This window comes from Lottia gigantea, assembly GCF_000327385.1.
Source record: "Lottia gigantea unplaced genomic scaffold LOTGIsca_82, whole genome shotgun sequence".
Classification (NCBI taxonomy): Eukaryota; Metazoa; Mollusca; class Gastropoda; family Lottiidae; genus Lottia; species Lottia gigantea.
Genome location: NW_008710725.1, coordinates 451,931 through 469,905, shown reverse-complemented (window position 1 = coordinate 469,905; position 17,975 = coordinate 451,931). Strand labels below are relative to the sequence as shown.

The 17,975-nt window shown below is 35.9% G+C and overlaps 1 protein-coding gene across 1 annotated transcript in view; it reads right to left on the bottom strand.

Moving 5' to 3' along the window:
• Positions 1–17,975, bottom strand: part of LOTGIDRAFT_133010 (hypothetical protein) — a gene marked incomplete at both ends in the record, with an annotated part of 68,071 nt that overhangs the window by 25,680 nt on the left and 24,416 nt on the right. The window contains one exon of the mRNA XM_009067412.1: positions 14,992–15,146. Coding sequence (XP_009065660.1) covers positions 14,992–15,146 — 155 coding nt within the window. The remainder of the gene's footprint in view (positions 1–14,991; positions 15,147–17,975) is intronic.

Genomic DNA, 17,975 nt, shown 5'->3' with positions numbered 1-17,975 from the left:
GGATCAACTTGTAAACCTATGTTGTTATCCCTATAAAATCTTTACCAAGAGGTATGGCTAAGAATCAGCTGGTAGAAAGGATTCTTATGAACCTATGTTGTTATCCCTATAAAATCTTTACCAAGAGGTATGGCTAAGAATCGGCTGGTAGAAAGGATTCTTATGAACCTATGTGGTTATCCTTGTAAAATCATTACCAAGAGGTATGGCTAAGAATCAGCTGGTAGAAAGGATTCTTATGAACCTATGTTGTTATCCTTGTAAAATCATTACCAAGAGGTATGGCTAAGAATCGGCTGGCAGAAAGGATTCTTGTAAACCTAAGTTGTTATCCTTGTATTATCATTAGCAAGAGGTTTTGTCTAGTACCGGCAGGTAGACAGGATCCTAAAGAACCTAATTTGTTATCCTTTGTCAAACAATTACCAAGAGGTATGGCTAAGGACCAGCTGGTAGAAAGGATCCTTGCGAACCTATGTTGTTATTCTTGTAAGATCACTACCAAGAGGTTTGATCTGGGACCATGCAGCTGGTAAAAAGGATTCTTATAAACCTATGTTGTAATCCTAAAGTAAGATGTACTTATTTCTGCCCTTTTAATCTTTGTTCCTTTATCCTATCCACTTTGATCAGTGTTTTGATACCACAGTACATAATTTTTATGAGGTATTTAGCCTCAGGACTGTCTTTCTTTGAGGCATAAAAAGCTTCATGCATTATAGCCAATGCACATAAATCTGTCTTGCGAAACTCATTTCAGAAATTTTTTCGAGAACTTAATTTCAAATCTGGCGTCCGAAGCGTTAAAATGGTTGCCTTTCCCCGCCATTAAACCTTTTGACAATATTTTTTTTATGCTTTGTGTCTATTATTCTCAACTAGCCTTATTATTCTAAGCCTTTGAACGGTTGATTTTGGTGGGATATAAAATTATGAAACACGGTAATTTGGGTTTAGCGAGAGGATAGTTTCAGATTATTTTCAAGCCATCCAATATCTCGTAAAAAACTGAATTTGAAGGCGTGTATTGATCAGCTATTGGTCTTTATCAAGAAATGATTTTACAAATTCGCCGTGCTTATAAACATCCGTGTCAAAACTGTCATAAAAGTGGCATAATATTGTCCACGGCCTTTATGTGGGAACCGTAAATAGACCACGAGGGCCATAAAATCGGACAAAAGCGACCATAAATTTGGTTTAGTACCACTTTATCCATTGGCTATGATATATTCCTCGCCTTTAACTAACGGCCAATTTGTCTTTTATGGAATGATTCCCATATGGTTGACAGGATTCTTCAAAATTGTGGTCGCGTGTAGGGTAATTACGTGCAATAAGGTCATTGTACCGCCATTTGCTTTATGAATGGTTCGACAGGATTCTTGAAGATTTTTGTCTTTTCAAAAGAATGGCTTTTTTTCTTCAAGGTTTTTGTCTCTATCATGTCTGTGTCGCGGTGTTCTGGGATAAAACCACCGTTATTATTACTTTGTAACAATCAAAGCTACTCTTAAAAATTTTAAACTACAAATGTTCGTCGTAAGATTGTGTACTGTTATCTTTCATACATTGGGGTTTATGCAGAGCTCTGTTTAAGCCTTCAATTTCGCTCAATAGAAAACAGAAATACCGCTATATACCAATTATATTGCTCAGTGTATGGTACCGTACACCAGTATCAAGTAACGAGGACAGTTCAATCTATTTAACACAACACTACAATCTTCTCAACCGTTAATCACAGATTAAAAATCATTCTAACCATTCAGTTTGTCGATCGGAAATTAAAATTGAATTGGAGCGGATATCTGGCATTTTCTCTATCTCCGAACTGCTGTCTAAAGCTCTATCATCCGGAAAAAGGATTGTATAATAGCAGGCGAGAAATTGGTATAATTTTCTTATAAATAACCAGAACATAATTCCATTAAAAACCTGCCAGAGCCTGTGATGCTGATATATGACTGGTAAACACCATCTGATTTATAATCATCGACCTTTTCTGGCCGACACTTCACTGATGGACTGTAGGCCTCTATTTATTTCGTGTATACTTCATTTGTCTTGATTGATCAAGGCATACACAAAAGAAACTCTTTTATTTATTTTTAAAAAGATCAAAAGAAACTCAGCTAAGACCCAGTTGTCTAAGCCTACAGCGATACTTGTTTACCAAACAACTCAAATATTTATTTTGTGAAAGTACATGAACTCTGCGAATTCAAAAGTCCAGAATCAAATTCCTTCCACATTTGATTAATTTTATTCCGGACGCTATCGTATAACAATGCTTTAGAATTTTTATGTTTTAACATTAGCCATCCATGATCTAACGGAATTATTATCTAGATTATGTTCAAGCAAAAAAATTGTCATAAATGTTCCTAACCAACCAAATGATGTTAAAATATGTACTGACGATTGTATTTCATTGTATGAATATCCCAGAATTCCTCATTGATAGTCGATAAATCTTTTATTGAACAGAGCATTTGATTGGTTAAATATTGAAAGACCCAGAACAGGTGTTGCATTGAAATTCGTCAGAGCATGACCGACATGTATCTATCGTAAAAGATGCTTATTAAAGTAAAAGACCTTTGTCATTGTGGGGTCATATAACGCTAAGTTTTAGTGGAATACAAGATCCATTGACATCTGATTGAAAATTTGAATGGTAAAAATTGATGCCATCAGTGTCCCCAATACACATACAATTTGTAGAAAACCTCGTTACAATATATATATAATACGATGTCCATCTGCTTGGTCATTAACAATCCTAACTAGCAGAACAACGTGGGAAGCAGGAAGCAGGAAAGGGAAATTCCAATTATGACTTCTGTCAGCTGTTTTGACGATGTGTCAGTTTCGCCATCTGCCACAAAAACCACAAACTATCAACTAAATCAATTTGGCTTGAAGGAAACATCTTGCAAATAAATAGGAAATTTGTTATAATTGAACATCCTTTGACACAAAAACCACCAAATCACAAAGTTAATTGGGCTAAAAGAAAACTTTTTTGCAGAAAAATATAATTTTATTTTAAAAGAACTGTACATAACTTTCTGTATTTCTATTTAGTCAACAGTACAATCTGCTACAAAACCACAGATACCAGAAAACTAAATTGGATGAAAGAAAAGCGATTGCAGAAGGCAACAACAGGCTTTTTAATGGTTCGTAAGATCTTCTGTGCCATCTGCTACACGAAACACAAATTGGAATTAGTGGAATCACTTTCAGAAACCACCTGCCCAAATATGAATACTGTTTTTAAAACCGATCAAGGGCAAACAAATATTTTGTTAAAAATTGCAGATCACTACCAAAATCAATTTAGCGAAAAGGAGTATGTTTTCTCGAAATTATTTTGATGTAATAGCGAAATATTTTTTTCTTTTCTCAAACTCAGCAAGTAGGTCCCTAGCCAGACTTGATTGATTGGTGGGGCAAATAATATATCCGGATGAGCGAGTAGTATATCTGGAGGAGCAAGTAGTATATCTGGAGGAGCAAGTAGTATATCTGGAGGGGCAAGTAGTATATCTGGATGAGCGAGTAGTATATCTGGAGGGGCAAGTCATATATCTGGAAGGGCAAGTAATATATCTGGAGGGGCAAGTAATATATCTGGAGGGGCAAGTTATATATCTGGAGGGGCAAGTAATATATCTGGAAGGGCAAGTAATATATCTGGAGGGGCAAGTAATATATCTGGAGGGACAAGTAATATATCTGGAGGGGCAAGTTATATATCTGGAGGGGCAAGTAATATATCTGGAAGGGCAAGTAATATATCTGAAGGGGCAAGTAATATATCTGGAGGGCAATTGATATATCCGGAAGGGCATGTAATATATCCGGAGGGACAAGTAATATATCTGGAGGAGCAAGTAATATATCTGAAGGGGCAAGTAATATATCTTGAGGGGTAAGTAATATATCTGGAGGGGCAAGTAATACATCCGGAGTATATGGTGTTTAGTTGTAGTAAAGGAATTGGTCGGTTGCCACAAAAATTATCATGAGAGGCAATCCTTTTTTTTCAGAGGGGCAATCGATTCTTTTTGGAGAGGAAGGGCATCTATGAGGTAATTTGGTCGCAAAGTTATCCGGATTGATATCTTCTTTAGCCCGGTGTACAGCACATAAAAGTAAAACTCAATTTCTTTTGTAATGTCTACTTCATTATTGAAACCTAATAAATTTACACTAAACATTATGTAAACATCGTAAATATATTGACACGACGGGTTATTATCGTGTTTCAATTAAACATAAAAAATTAGAAACGGTTTTAGAGTAGATTATGTTTGTTTAACGCAAGTCTGTTGATTAGATTATTAATTTAAAAACACTACATCAGTGTCATACAATTACTCAATTACACAACAAGGCAAAACTTTAGGAAGCGAAATTTACGTTTTTCTCAAAATGAGACAGGCAATACAATACAAAATTAAAAAAATAGGCCATCAGTTCGAATTATTGTAATATTCAGTTTCCTTACAATGGTTACACTTTCGTTTTGATTACGTTTTACACTATAGTCTTTCCTACCTTTAGTTACGTTTTATAAATGAAAGCACGTGCACTTCAATGAAATGTCTACTAGACTAACGAAGCTGTGATATGACGCCTGCTCTAATATTGAAGTACTGAACTCTGTTGTTATTAATATACGACTGAAGGTAAGAATTTACCAAACTACAATGTCCAGTATAATTGTTCCAGCTTGGATTTTATATACACAGGCATGTAGCTATTTCCCCCAACAACCTGAAAAAATTCTGACAAGCGACCAATTCACCATACACCCTTCCCCCTCCGTATATATTACTTGTCCCTCCTTATATATTACTTGCCCCTCCTAACAATCAAGTCTGACTACGGGCTGACTTTACATGGCTTTGCATAAACTTGAATAAGTTTGCATAAACTACTGTTCGACCACAATGGTCTTGGAGAAAACTAGACCATTCATTTTTGTTTAAATTGAAATATCATCTTCAAAATAGCACTGAAAGTTATAGATTGTCTTCGGGTTGATGAAAATGCCAACCTATGGAAAAAATATTATTAAGAAATATTAATTCACTGACAGAATTTTTAGATCGAAATGTGGATCAGTAAATGGTCGTAAATGGAATAAGAAATCTCTTTAGAGTCACTTTTTAGATCTGATTTAGATGGCAAGCAAACGTCAGTTTCATTATTTATATTTCCAATTACCGCCTACCATATCGCCTAGGGTAGAGAGTTTATTAAATTACTTTTTGCGGCTCTATATCGTTCGAACGACCAACGTATAGAATACATGTCGCTCTGTTTTAACGTGTCGTATTGTTTTGTCTACTGAACGAGTCACTCTGTTATAACGTTACGTAGTGTTTTTATTGTTTTGTCTACTGAACGAGTCTCTCTGCTGTAAATTTATGTAGTGTGTTTATTGTTTTGTGTACTGAACGAGCTGCTCTTTTGTAGCGTTAGAAATCTTGACCGCTATATCAAAAAGATAACACCTTAATTATGCAATAAAATTTCGCCCATTTGACGTTGACCATCTACACAGAATCAAACTCATTTCTTTTTCTACACCAGCTAACCTTCAACTTAGGTTGCTGGAAGTGGAGAATTAATTCCGGATTTAACAGTAGGAATCCGCAGATAATCGCTGCGTGGGGTTGGTAGTGATTGACAAAAATTCACTTTTACAACGGATAAAAAGTATCTTTAAAAACTTAAATAATCTTCGTTAATCCTTGAGCAATCGAAGATAATGAGGTTTCAAACCATTTATCATCTTGTGTAACGGAGGCCTGGAGGCGAGTTTCTCATTCTGCGAAATCCTACATTATTTAATTCGACCAATATCAATCAATTTGTCAATTTGTATTTCCTGTTATTTGAGATTGAAATATCAACTATTTTTTTTACCCCCTCGACTTAATTCACAAGTTCATAAAAATTGGGCCAGATTTATCACAAATGCGATTGGCTGAGTTCAGTTCAATTGGTATTATTATTGAACTACGTATTGGCCCTCTTAAGTTCATTTCTTGGTATTCTATAGCATTCAATCAGTAGTTCATTGGTGTAGTGCAGCAGAGCAGATGAAGCTAAAAAGATTATTGGTTCGCCTTTTGAGTAGTAATTGAGCAGTAGTTCATTGATTTTGCATAGCTTAAAAACTCATTGGTTAGAACAGACGAAAAGCGCACATGTTAAAATCTCATGTGTTTAGTTCAGTTGAAAAGCTCATTGGCTTCTTGGCTTGAGCAACAATACGCTGGTTGGATTAATTCAGAGCTGAGGAAGAGCTTATTGATTAAGAACAGCCGAAGAGCTTATTGATTAAGAACAGCAGAGAAGCTTATTGATTAAGAACAGCTGGAGAGCTTATTGGTTAAGAACAGTTAAAGAGCTTATTAGTTAAGAACAGCTGAAAAGCTTTTTGGTTAAGAACGGCTGGAGAGCTCATTGGTTAATAACAGCTGGAGAGCTTATTGGTTAAGAACAGCTGGAGAGCTTATTGGTTAAGAACAGCTGAAGAGCTTTCTGGTTAAGAATAGCTGAAAAGCTTATTGGTTAAAAACAGCTGAAGAGCTTATTGGTTAAGAACAGCTGGAGAGCTTATTGGTTAAGAACTGCTGAGAAGTTTATTGATTAAGAATAACTGAAGAGCTTATTTATTAAGAACAGCTGTAGAGCTTATTGGTTAAGAACAGCTGGAGAGCTTATTGGTTAAGAACAGCTTAAGAGCTTATTGGTTAAGAACAGCTGGAGAGCTTATTGGTTTAGAACAGCCTTGAAGCTTATTGGTTAAGAACAGCTGAAGAGCTTATTGGATAAGAACAGCTGGAGAGCTTATTGGTTAAGAACAACTGAAAAGCTTATTGGTTAAGAACAACTGAAAAGCTTTTTGGTTAAGAACAGCTTATTGGTTTAGAACAGCCGAGAAGCTTATTGGTTAAGAACAGCTGAAGAGCTTATTGGTTAAGAACAGCTGGAGAGCTTATTGGTTAAGAACAGCTGAGAAGCTTTTTGGTTTAGTTGATTGGCTCAGTGCTGTTCTAATTACAGCTCAAAAGCTCGTTGGTTGAGCCCACCAGAGTATCGGCACCTTACATCTTTTATGTAGCCAGTAATGAGAAACAATCGTTGCAGTGACTTTCTTAAATTGGTATTTTCAGCTTTTTAGATCAATGGTATTGATATCACAAACTCGAACTACCTTTCAGGAAGCCAATAAAGACACACAAGATGTTGCAGTGACTTTCTTCAAATTGGGATTACATCCTTGTTTTAAGATTGAGACCGATATTGATCTTCACATGTCTTCTAATGGACATATATCTCAATTTGAGAATGTCTTTTACACGATATTTTCTACTGCTAGAGCTTGTTACAGGATCAATTTTCAATCGACCCGCAGCGGAAAATAATAGCCTAGTTGACAATTTCTGGCAAGATATTTGTTTCTAATTCATGTGTTATTCTAGTCACACGAGCTTATTTATCTCTTTTATAAAACGACAACAACCATATTGAATTACTTGGTTACCCAACAGAACGGGAGCTATTCTCACGAGCTTATTTATCTGTTTTATAAAACGACAACAACCATATTGAATTACTTGGTTACCCAACAGAACGGGAGCTATTCTCACAAGCTTATGTATCTCTTTTATAAAACGACAACAACCATATTGAATTACTTGATGACCCAACAGAACGGGAGCTATTCTCACAGGCTTATGTATCTGTTTTATAAAACGACAACAACCATATTGAATTACTTTGTGACCCAACAGAACGGGAGCTATTCTCACAGGCTTATGTATCTGTTTTATAAAACGACAACAACCATATTGAATTACTTTGTGACCCAACAGAACGGGAGCTATTCTCACAAGCTTATTTATCTGTTTTTTAAAACGACAACAACCATATTGAATTACTTGGTGACCCAACAGAACGGGAGCTATTCTCACAGGCTTATGTATCTGTTTTATAAAACGACAACAACCATATTGAATTACTTGGTGACCCAACAGAACGGGAGCTATTCTCACAAGCTTATTTATCTGTTTTTTAAAACGACAACAACCATATTGAATTACTTGGTGACCCAACAGAACGGGAGCTATTCTCACAGGCTTATGTATCTGTTTTATAAAACGACAACAACCATATTGAATTACTTGGTGACCCAACAGAACGGGAGCTATTCTCACAAGCTTATGTATCTGTTTTATAAAACGACAACAACCATAATGAATTACTTGGTGACCCAACAGAACGAGAGCTATTCTCACAAGCTTATTTATCTCGTTTATAAAACGACAACAACCATAATGAATTACTTGGTGACCCAACAGAATAACATATGACGAAAGGACACAACCATATTGACCCAGTTGAACCAGAGTGTTTCCAATATATTGTTTGAAACTGATCTTGTTTTGTTTTGTTGAAAATAGACAAAAAATTATCCCGAAAGGAGTAAACGTGTAGGTGTCTTGCACTGGTCACAGCTTATCTCATTGCACACTGCATGGTGTTGTCAATCTTCATTAGCTCAATAAGGTGCAGAACAGTAGGACATAAAACTCATAATCGTGGACGACTAATGAATTCATTTGCATTCAATCCGGTGTAAGCATGGGGTGATTCGTTAACGATTGTTCTGCAGTTTCATAATGTAGATTCTCTACGTGGAGCTTTGGTTCGTTATATTCGTTATCTTATTAAACAGTAGCACTAGTTGATATAAATGGATGTAGGACTTCACAGAATTAGCAACAACGTGCTAAACTGCTGGTTTTTAATTTGTGCAGAACGGAATTGTGGATTTCGTAAGAATGGAGACATGTTATTGGCTGCCTTAATTGCTAAAGTTAAATTAAATTGAATCTCGAGCAAGCTCAGCAATAAAGGAGTGTCGAGTTCATTTTTGATATTGCAATAAGTTTCAAGTTTGTCTACCATATCTTAAAAACATTTGTAGGAAAAAGTAACATTATTATGCATGTGGATTCTCTAAAAGGGGTAACAAATGCATGGTACATGTACTCCGATTTACTGGGAAGTTCCTACGGCTAGCCTATTGGTCTGTACTTTAAGACTTGGATGTTCGGCCTTGGGGCAGATTGTCCACCAGCAGAATTATAAGTTTATACGAATTACCCACCACCGTGGCTAAGCTATAATGAAAGGATCGTGTATATTTGAAGGTTATAGAAACTGGTGCCCTCGCACTGACTCGGTAATTTCCCCACGAATAACAAATATAGAGTCTTATTGAGCTAATATAATCACACAATGACGAACTCGGCTAGCAAGAATGTCTAATATTTAAAAGATTAAAATAAGACGACGCGACCCTGTAGTTACTTGTTTCAATACAATCCAAGACAGAATCAAGTGCCGTTCCAACGTGAACAAAGTAAAATGAAAGTAGCGTCTAAATTTACGTGAGAAATTTTTGTAATGAACGAAATATTTAGCCAAATTTAAAATTATATTGCAGTAGAAAAGTAGGAAGTAAAACTCATTTGCTCATTCAGCGTGTACATATCGCGTAAATATGTTATTGTCATCTCCAGCCTAAACAAAACATTTCTGTATAGCGACGATTATTTGGAAAAATCAGCAATTCTACATAACAATGGTCTTGAATCAGTGTGTCTAATAAAACTGACTTTAAACACGACTTGGCACTTAAAATAGAACGGAATCCTGCTATTCTATCGTTTTCCAATGAATAAAAAATGAAGGAGAGAGAGGTGTCAATCAAGAATATAGTCACAGTTTGATTGTGTATAGTTTAGCACGCTCCGTTACAATGACACTGCATCGTTAAAGACCCACGCAGATCAGTGATTGCTGTTCATTGCATAGTTTAACTGCGATTAATATTTTTTTCAAAATGTGTCATTTTGACCTAAATTATGCTTAAGGCAAATCAGGACTTAAAAAAACAATTAACAGATTATCATTCTATGAGCAATATTAGATTTCCTTTGAAACTATATCCATACTGCAGGCCATTTTCCATTTAAAATAGCAATTTCACCATCAAGGTTTTAACGACTGATGTTTCGCATTTCAAAGGTTACTTTGTATCAGTTCGAGTACATGTCAATCTAAATTTAGTTAAACCTATTCTTGCCTGGCTATATGAATTCATCTGATGCCACGACTCTCACTATTTTATTCAATAAAGTTGATACCACAGGGTACCCAGTGAAGACTTTGTACCCATTCTTAACCATGTTTGTGTTCCTTGCGTCTTTGAAAGCCTCTGCCCTGTCCTGTATTTCTCCAACTGACAAGCATGTGTCATTTACCCCCTCTGTTACCCATGATAATTCCTGTCAAATTTAAGCCATTTTTCGCCTGACAACCTTAGTCCATTTCCCGCCTTACAAAGTAAGGTTATTTCCCGCCTGACAGCCTAAGGCCATTTCCCGCCTGACAACCTGGGGCCATTTCCCGCCTGACAACCTAAGGACATTTCCCGCCTTACAACCTGAGGCCATTTCCCGCCTTACAACCTGAGGTCATTTCCCGTCTGACATCTTAAGGTCATTTCCCGCCTAACAACCTAAGGTCATTTCCAGCCTGACAACCTAAGGCTATTTCCCGCCTTACAACCTGAGGCTCCCCCATAGAAACGCCACTGAACCTTACACCCTTTTCCATTCCACTATCAAATGATAAGCCTCATTCTTCCCCAAATTAAGACGTTACCTTCTGTTCTAGTGCTGGGTCAGTCTCTTGTACCAGTACTAATAGGTCGTAATCAAATATTCGGGAAGAGAATGAAGGTTTAATGGCTCGGAAAATCACACATACAAAATCATTATGTATCATTACAAAATGAACTCTATCAAAACATAATGAATTGAGTTGAATGAGCTCTTTCAAAACATCAAAAGACATCGTGCGAAAGAAAATTGTGAAAATTACCTCTCCGTTGGCCGTCTAGGAAACGTCCGTTAATTATTTATTTATAATTTACACAGGTAATAAGATATTCCTCTGATCACAGCGCACCTTACTTACTGTTTAGAAGAGGTGACCCGTAATACATACAAATTGTTTGAGGAAGGCATACAGGCCCGTAGCTGGACTTGATTATTCCGAGGGGCAAGTAGTATATCTGGAGGGGCAAGTAGTATATCTGGAGGTGCAAGTAATATATCTGGAGCGACAAGTAATATATTTTGGAGGGGCAAGTAGTATATCTGGAGGGACAAGTAGTATATCTGGTGGGACAAGTAATATATTTGGAGGGGCAAGTAGTATATCTGGAGGGGCAAGTAGTATATCTGGAGGGGCAAGTAGTATATCTGGAGGGACAAGTAATATATTTGAAGGGGCAAGTAATATATCGGGAGGGGCAAGTAGTATATCTGGAGGGGCAAGTAGTATATCTGGAGGGACAAGTAATATATTTGAAGGGGCAAGTAGTATATCTGGAGGGACAAGTAATATATTTGGAGGGGCAAGTAGTATATCTGGAGGGACAAGTAATATATTTGGAGGGGCAAGTAGTATATCTGGAGGGACAAGTAATATATTTGAAGGGGCAAGTAATATATCGGGAGGGGCAAGTAGTATATCTGGAGGGGCAAGTAGTATATTTGAAGGGGCAAGTAGTATATCTGGAGGGGCAAGTAGTATATCTGGAGGGGCAAGTAGTATATCTGGAGGGACAAGTAATATATTTGAAGGGGCAAGTAATATATCGGGAGGGGCAAGTAGTATATCTGGAGGGGCAAGTAGTATATCTGGAGGGACAAGTAATATATTTGAAGGGGCAAGTAGTATATCTGGAGGGACAAGTAATATATTTGGAGGGGCAAGTAATATATTTGAAGGGGCAAGTAATATATTTGAAGGGGCAAGTAGTATATCTGGAGGGACAAGTAATATATTTGGAGGGGCAAGTAATATATTTGAAGGGGCAAGTAATATATTTGAAGGGGCAAGTAATATATTTGAAGGGGCAAGTAGTATATCTGGAGGGGCAAGTAATATATTAGGGGAGGGATAAGTAATATATTAGAAGGGGCAAGTAATATATCCGATGGGGAATTGTTGTATGGTGTTTAGTTGCAGTAATGAAATAAGTCGGTTGTCAAATTTGTTTTCAGGGGGGAGGGGGTCAATTTTTGGGATGGGAAGACCTGTAGACCTGTACCTTTGGGAGAGCCAAAGATCTCCTTCCCCGAATTTCATTTTATTTTCCGATACAGAGTAAAATAGTTCTCTCAAATTACAAAAGTGGGATGTTTACCATCTTTAAGGCCCAGATAGTAAGAACATATTAACTTAATCAACAGAAATTTGGTAAGCTGTCTTGGACACCGAAAATTGAGGTATTAGAGCCGTCCAGACTAATCTCATTTCATGTCGTTCCACGTCCGTCGAAATTGGTTTTATGTCACACCATATTAAATTTTCACCAGTTGTCAACTAGAAAATTGAGTATTGAAGCGTGTTTTGGAGGTATTGTCGAGTGTTTCATAGTGAAAGGAAATGAAATATTCTCTATTTGTATGACAGATAATACGGTACGGCTAGACGACAAAACGGCTAATATATAATTTACTTGATGAAGTATCTGTTCGGGAGCTAGCTACATAATTATCCGTATAGAACTTGGACATACGGCTCTGACAGATACGATATAATGGTAGGGGCAACAGAGACCAATCTTATTCGTCAACCTTAGTCAGAAACCAGATGTATCAGTACTTTTATGAACTCTCCTGATATGAATGGAGATCAGAGTTGTAATTCACATTCGCAGGGTATAGAAATAATATTATTAATAAATAAACCAAATCCAATCCGCATGAAATGAATGAAACCAATTGGCAAACGAATTGGCAAAACATTGGTAACAGCTAATGAACTTTTCACCTGAGAAAGTATATCAATCATAAGAGAGTAAAAAGTTTATTAATGAAAAGTGGTATCAAGTGTCCAGAAGAGTCAGCATACGTGTATGATTATTAGTGTAATACACAAAGTTGATGGTAACCGTTTTAAAAGTCTAGTTTAGTATCAACAATTGTTTGCATAATACCGTATCTACAACCTTGTTACTTGTTGAATGCACAAAAGTCACAATCTCCACAAAATGGATTATTCAAAAAATAAAAGTCGACACAAAAACGTAAAGTGACACCCTCCTTCATGGTAGATACAATAGGGTAAGTAAATGGAACTTCTCAATGTAAAGATATAACGAATTCCGTCTAATAACTTGACATCATTTAGCACTTTTATCACAACATATCCTATTTGAAACTATGATAATCTATTTGAAACCATGGTAATCTAGACACTATGATAGCCTATTTGAAACCACGATGACATATTTGAAACTATGATAGGCTATTTGAAACCATGATGACATATTTGAAACTATGATAGCCTATTTGAAACCATGATGACATATTTGAAACTATGATAGCCTATTTGAAACCATGATGATCTATTTGAAACTATGATAGCCTATTTGAAACCATGATGATCTATTTGAAACTATGATAGCCTATTTGAAACCATGATGACATATTTGAAACTATGATAGCCTATTTGAAACCATGATGATCTATTTGAAACTATGATAGCCTATTTGAAACCATGATGATCTATTTGAAACTATGATAGCCTATTTGAAACCATGATGACATATTTGAAACTATGATAGCCTATTTGAAACCATGATGACATATTTGAAACTATGATAATCTATTTGAAACTATGATAATATATTTGAAACTATGATAATATATTTGAAACTATGATAACCTTTTTGAAACTATGATAATCTATTTGAAACTATGATTATTTGAAACTGCTATTTGAAACTATTATATCTTATTTGGAATCTCGATACAGCTTATGTTGAATCTATGATAATCTATTTGTGGTAATAACCTAGCCGTGTCAGACGTGTAATTTTCCTATAAACACTGTTTTCCTGTAAAAGACAAGCTTGTTGTATATCGAGATAATTACTTTGTCTGAACGTCAATTTCTGAATCATTTTTAATAACACAAGACAATGATATCTTTCAGCTTTAATGGAGGTATAAATACACGGTTTTAAAGTCATTACTTCGTGCGATATTTTTTGACACGTTACTTAACACGTATAGCCATACTTTCCCATAGGTAGATATAAGTTTGTAAGGATTACTTCACGGTATGATATGATATATATGCTATGCCTACACACTATGCTTTTTAGAACATTTTCATATTGATTTATTAACTGGTATTCAAAAAGTAGTCAATGGAATGCTGCAAATTTGTTTCTTACTGAATGTGGTTGTTTAATCACGAGCCATGCTGTAAGTTGGCATTTTGAACATACTGACTAACAAAAGTTTCATGTATCAACTGTAATACTTAATTTCCATGGAAGCATTGCTTAAAGGGACAGATGCGGCATTCTTGTTGACCAATCATATCTTAGTCTCGGAAACGGAAATCTTTTTTAGCTAAGTCAATCAGTAATAGTGTTCACAGCTAATCTTCGAAATTTGAGCCTTCAAATCCACGATTGTCCAGAATTATCCACGTTTTAATGTTAAAATGACGACTCGTCATTTTTAGATACTCTGTGATATATAGAAAAGAGAAATATACAAAAAGTGAGTAAAATTCATAGTTTAAGATATTTTCGAAGGAATTACATGTATACCATTTTCGTACATTTGTAGTACTTCTGAAGACTATTTACATATTTTCAAGTCTCGAATCAAACCCTGTAAGTAGTGCATCTGTCCTACATAGTGGCTGTACAGTGACGTACTAACTTCATATCGAAATCCCTTAAGTTACTTTACTGTTACTTTAATACCTAATTTCCTGGAACAGATTGCTTTAATAGTTATATAAAAGTATTACGTTAATTGGGAGATAAATGAAGGGTAATAGGAAAATTTGTCTTACCTGGGGGATTGCAAACAGCTTTAATAGATTAGCCACTTGAATAGAAGTGACACTAGACGGGGCCCCGAGCACTCCAGCAATTATTTTCACGTCGTTCTCTGGTAGAGACCCATCTCGACATTTATAAGACGATCCTCCAATATTGGCGATGGAGCCTGAAGTAGAGAAAAAGATGTTGATAATGATGAGTAGAATTAATAAGGATCTTGTTTATTATTGAGGATTACGTCAATATTTCGTATTCGCCCCAAAACTGGTCTGTGGGTATTGGGCCAGTTAGTGATTTAAAAGGTTATTAAGTCTTTTTCTAGACAACAATTTATTTACAGAGCGGAAAATAAGATTGTCGCGTTAGGTCATTTGTCTATACTTTGGTCAAAAGTAGGGGCTTTACCATTTCGCCATTATTGATTTCGAGGTTACTTTAGACAGGCCTGTGCAACCTTTCTACAACGGCGGGCCACATTTGGGGGATGCGAGTAGGCCGTGGGCCACGTAACCAACCATCAATAAATCATGGAATTAACAATGAGAGAAATGCATTTTTTTTTCAAGCCATTTATTCAATAACATATTTGTGCATTCCAAATAACAGACATATTTGACATAAAATCACTGTTTCACTCGACCTGGTTAACGATTTGATTGGTTAGATTCACTTTGACGTCACACTTTGATATAACAGCGCAAATATAACGGGTTTCGATATCAGAATGGACAGCGACAATCTGCGGGCCACACTGACAGTGACCAGAGCAAACGAAGCATTTGCTCGTGGGCCTCGTTTCCCTCAAATTTTACATAACGCCGAGCCGAGCCGCAGTTGGCCCGCGGGCCTTAGGTTGCACAGGCTTGCTTTAGACTACACTGCAGAAACCAAGATGGCTTTAGAACTTCTTTGGGAAGTTCATGCACGATGTGCGAATATCAGCATATGGCGCTTTTGTATCTAGTTAGATAATTTCATTTCAACAAACCTGGTTTATATCTCGATTGAAATAAAAAACCAACATTATATTTTACTAGTTCAAGACTCAGATTAGCGAACACACGAGCTGACGATGACCTTGAAGACATAAAACGTAATTGACAAACGTCGTTCAGCCGAATACAATTAATGACCTTGTTTGTGCGTAAGAGATAATAATATTGTAACATGGGTCAACACCGCCTGACCACTAGCTGACCAGCGAGTGACCAGTCCATCACAGCTCATCATGCCTAATGAAACAGTAAATTCGATTAGTAAAGTCAACCAGGCAGTATTTATTAAGCCAATATGTCATTGTGATGTGGCAGACTTTAATTTGTTTTCGGTTCTTGCCTATTCTTTGGACTCTGTGGTTTTTATGCTCCGAAGGCTTAAAGACAAGAAGGTCAAAGGATTCTGATCTAAATGGCAAATTTACAGACGTCATTTCCTTCTCACCTTATTTAAGGCTTGTGACGTTAACATTGATGTAAAGAAAGGAAGAATCGTTTCAATGACCATCATCTACGTAAAACCAAGCAAAGATGTTAACAAACTTAGGTTTCTGTTTTTTGTTTGTTTTTTCGATTAAAAGGCTAACATACATGCTCCGAGAATGTGGAAAGTAGAAATTGAGCTTAAATTGTCACTACACCATGATATCTCTTTAAGTCACGTAAGTTATCAAGGCTGTTTAAGAAACCACCAGAAAAGGTGTCTATACATTCAGATGGGACAATAAACCAAGACTCGCGCACTATAGGCTTTGCACGTTAAAAAGTTCCCTCGACAATTGGAAAAATATTAAAGAGTAGGCTAATGCCGCAGACCCGGCAGAATTTAGGACACATTGTGGTTGTCTTCACTAGCACTATCAGGAGAAAAACACCATTAGTTTCATTTTATTTGTAATAGAATTCATCAGAAAAAAAAATAATCCATTTGTGAAAGAATTACAGCTTTGATGTGATATAACATGATTGTGTTCTTATGTAATTCACAAACGAACATTAAGTTAGATCATGAACAATAACAGGTTTTATGGATGCTATTTTCTCAGTGTAAAAAAATAATTGAATCGTTTCGGATAAAACAATCAGCTCCTCGATTGAGTCATTTACAGTCTTACGGTGTATCAGCGGAATCGTCAAAAAGAAATAAAAAGGAAAACAATTTAAAGCAAGTATACAGCATTGAATTAAGTACAGCTTTGTGTGTTTGTAAGCGTAAAACAGGATAATATCATTGTCCTAAATGATAAATGACGCAATATATAATGAAAATTGGACTATAATGCACATAAAAAGCGTTCCTTCGGGCCTTAATTTAATGGTGTTTGGTAAGAAAAATTACATATAACGTGAATTGGACTGTAGTACACATCAATGATGCGTTCTTTCAGGCCTTACTTTGCTGAATTTCGGTAAAAAAAAAATTACATAACTTATAATAAAAATTGAACTGTAGGCCCTGTAAAAAGAGATGCGTCCTCCATATTTTATTTCAATAGTTTTTTGATAATACTTGACCTGAGTGATAGAATTTTAAGTTACAGAGCAGCTGGATTCTGCACTAGCTCCCTATGTTAGTATACATTATTTAAATGACATTTGATAATTGTGAGTTCGATATATAGTTGACACATCTTCTTGGAACAAAACTTCTTAGATTAAGTGTTATATGCAACTTTTGATCATTACATTCGACGGGAGAAAAGGGGGGAGGGTTGCATTAAACTTAAGCATTTGTTCCATAAATCTGTGTTTTTATAATAATTATGTTGATATATGGTATAGTATGGTATACTTAGCAATGTTCTAAGATTGATAGTAACCGGACCTGAAATCTAATACAGTGTATCATTCAGCTACTATTGTATAAGTGTATTATAAGAGGCCTTATCAGAGATAATGCAATTTGTTTCCATAATTCAAAGTTTTCTATCACTGGAGTCTATACAAAAACGAAACACACATTCTTTCTTTTTTACGTTTACCAGTGGAATGCTAAATGA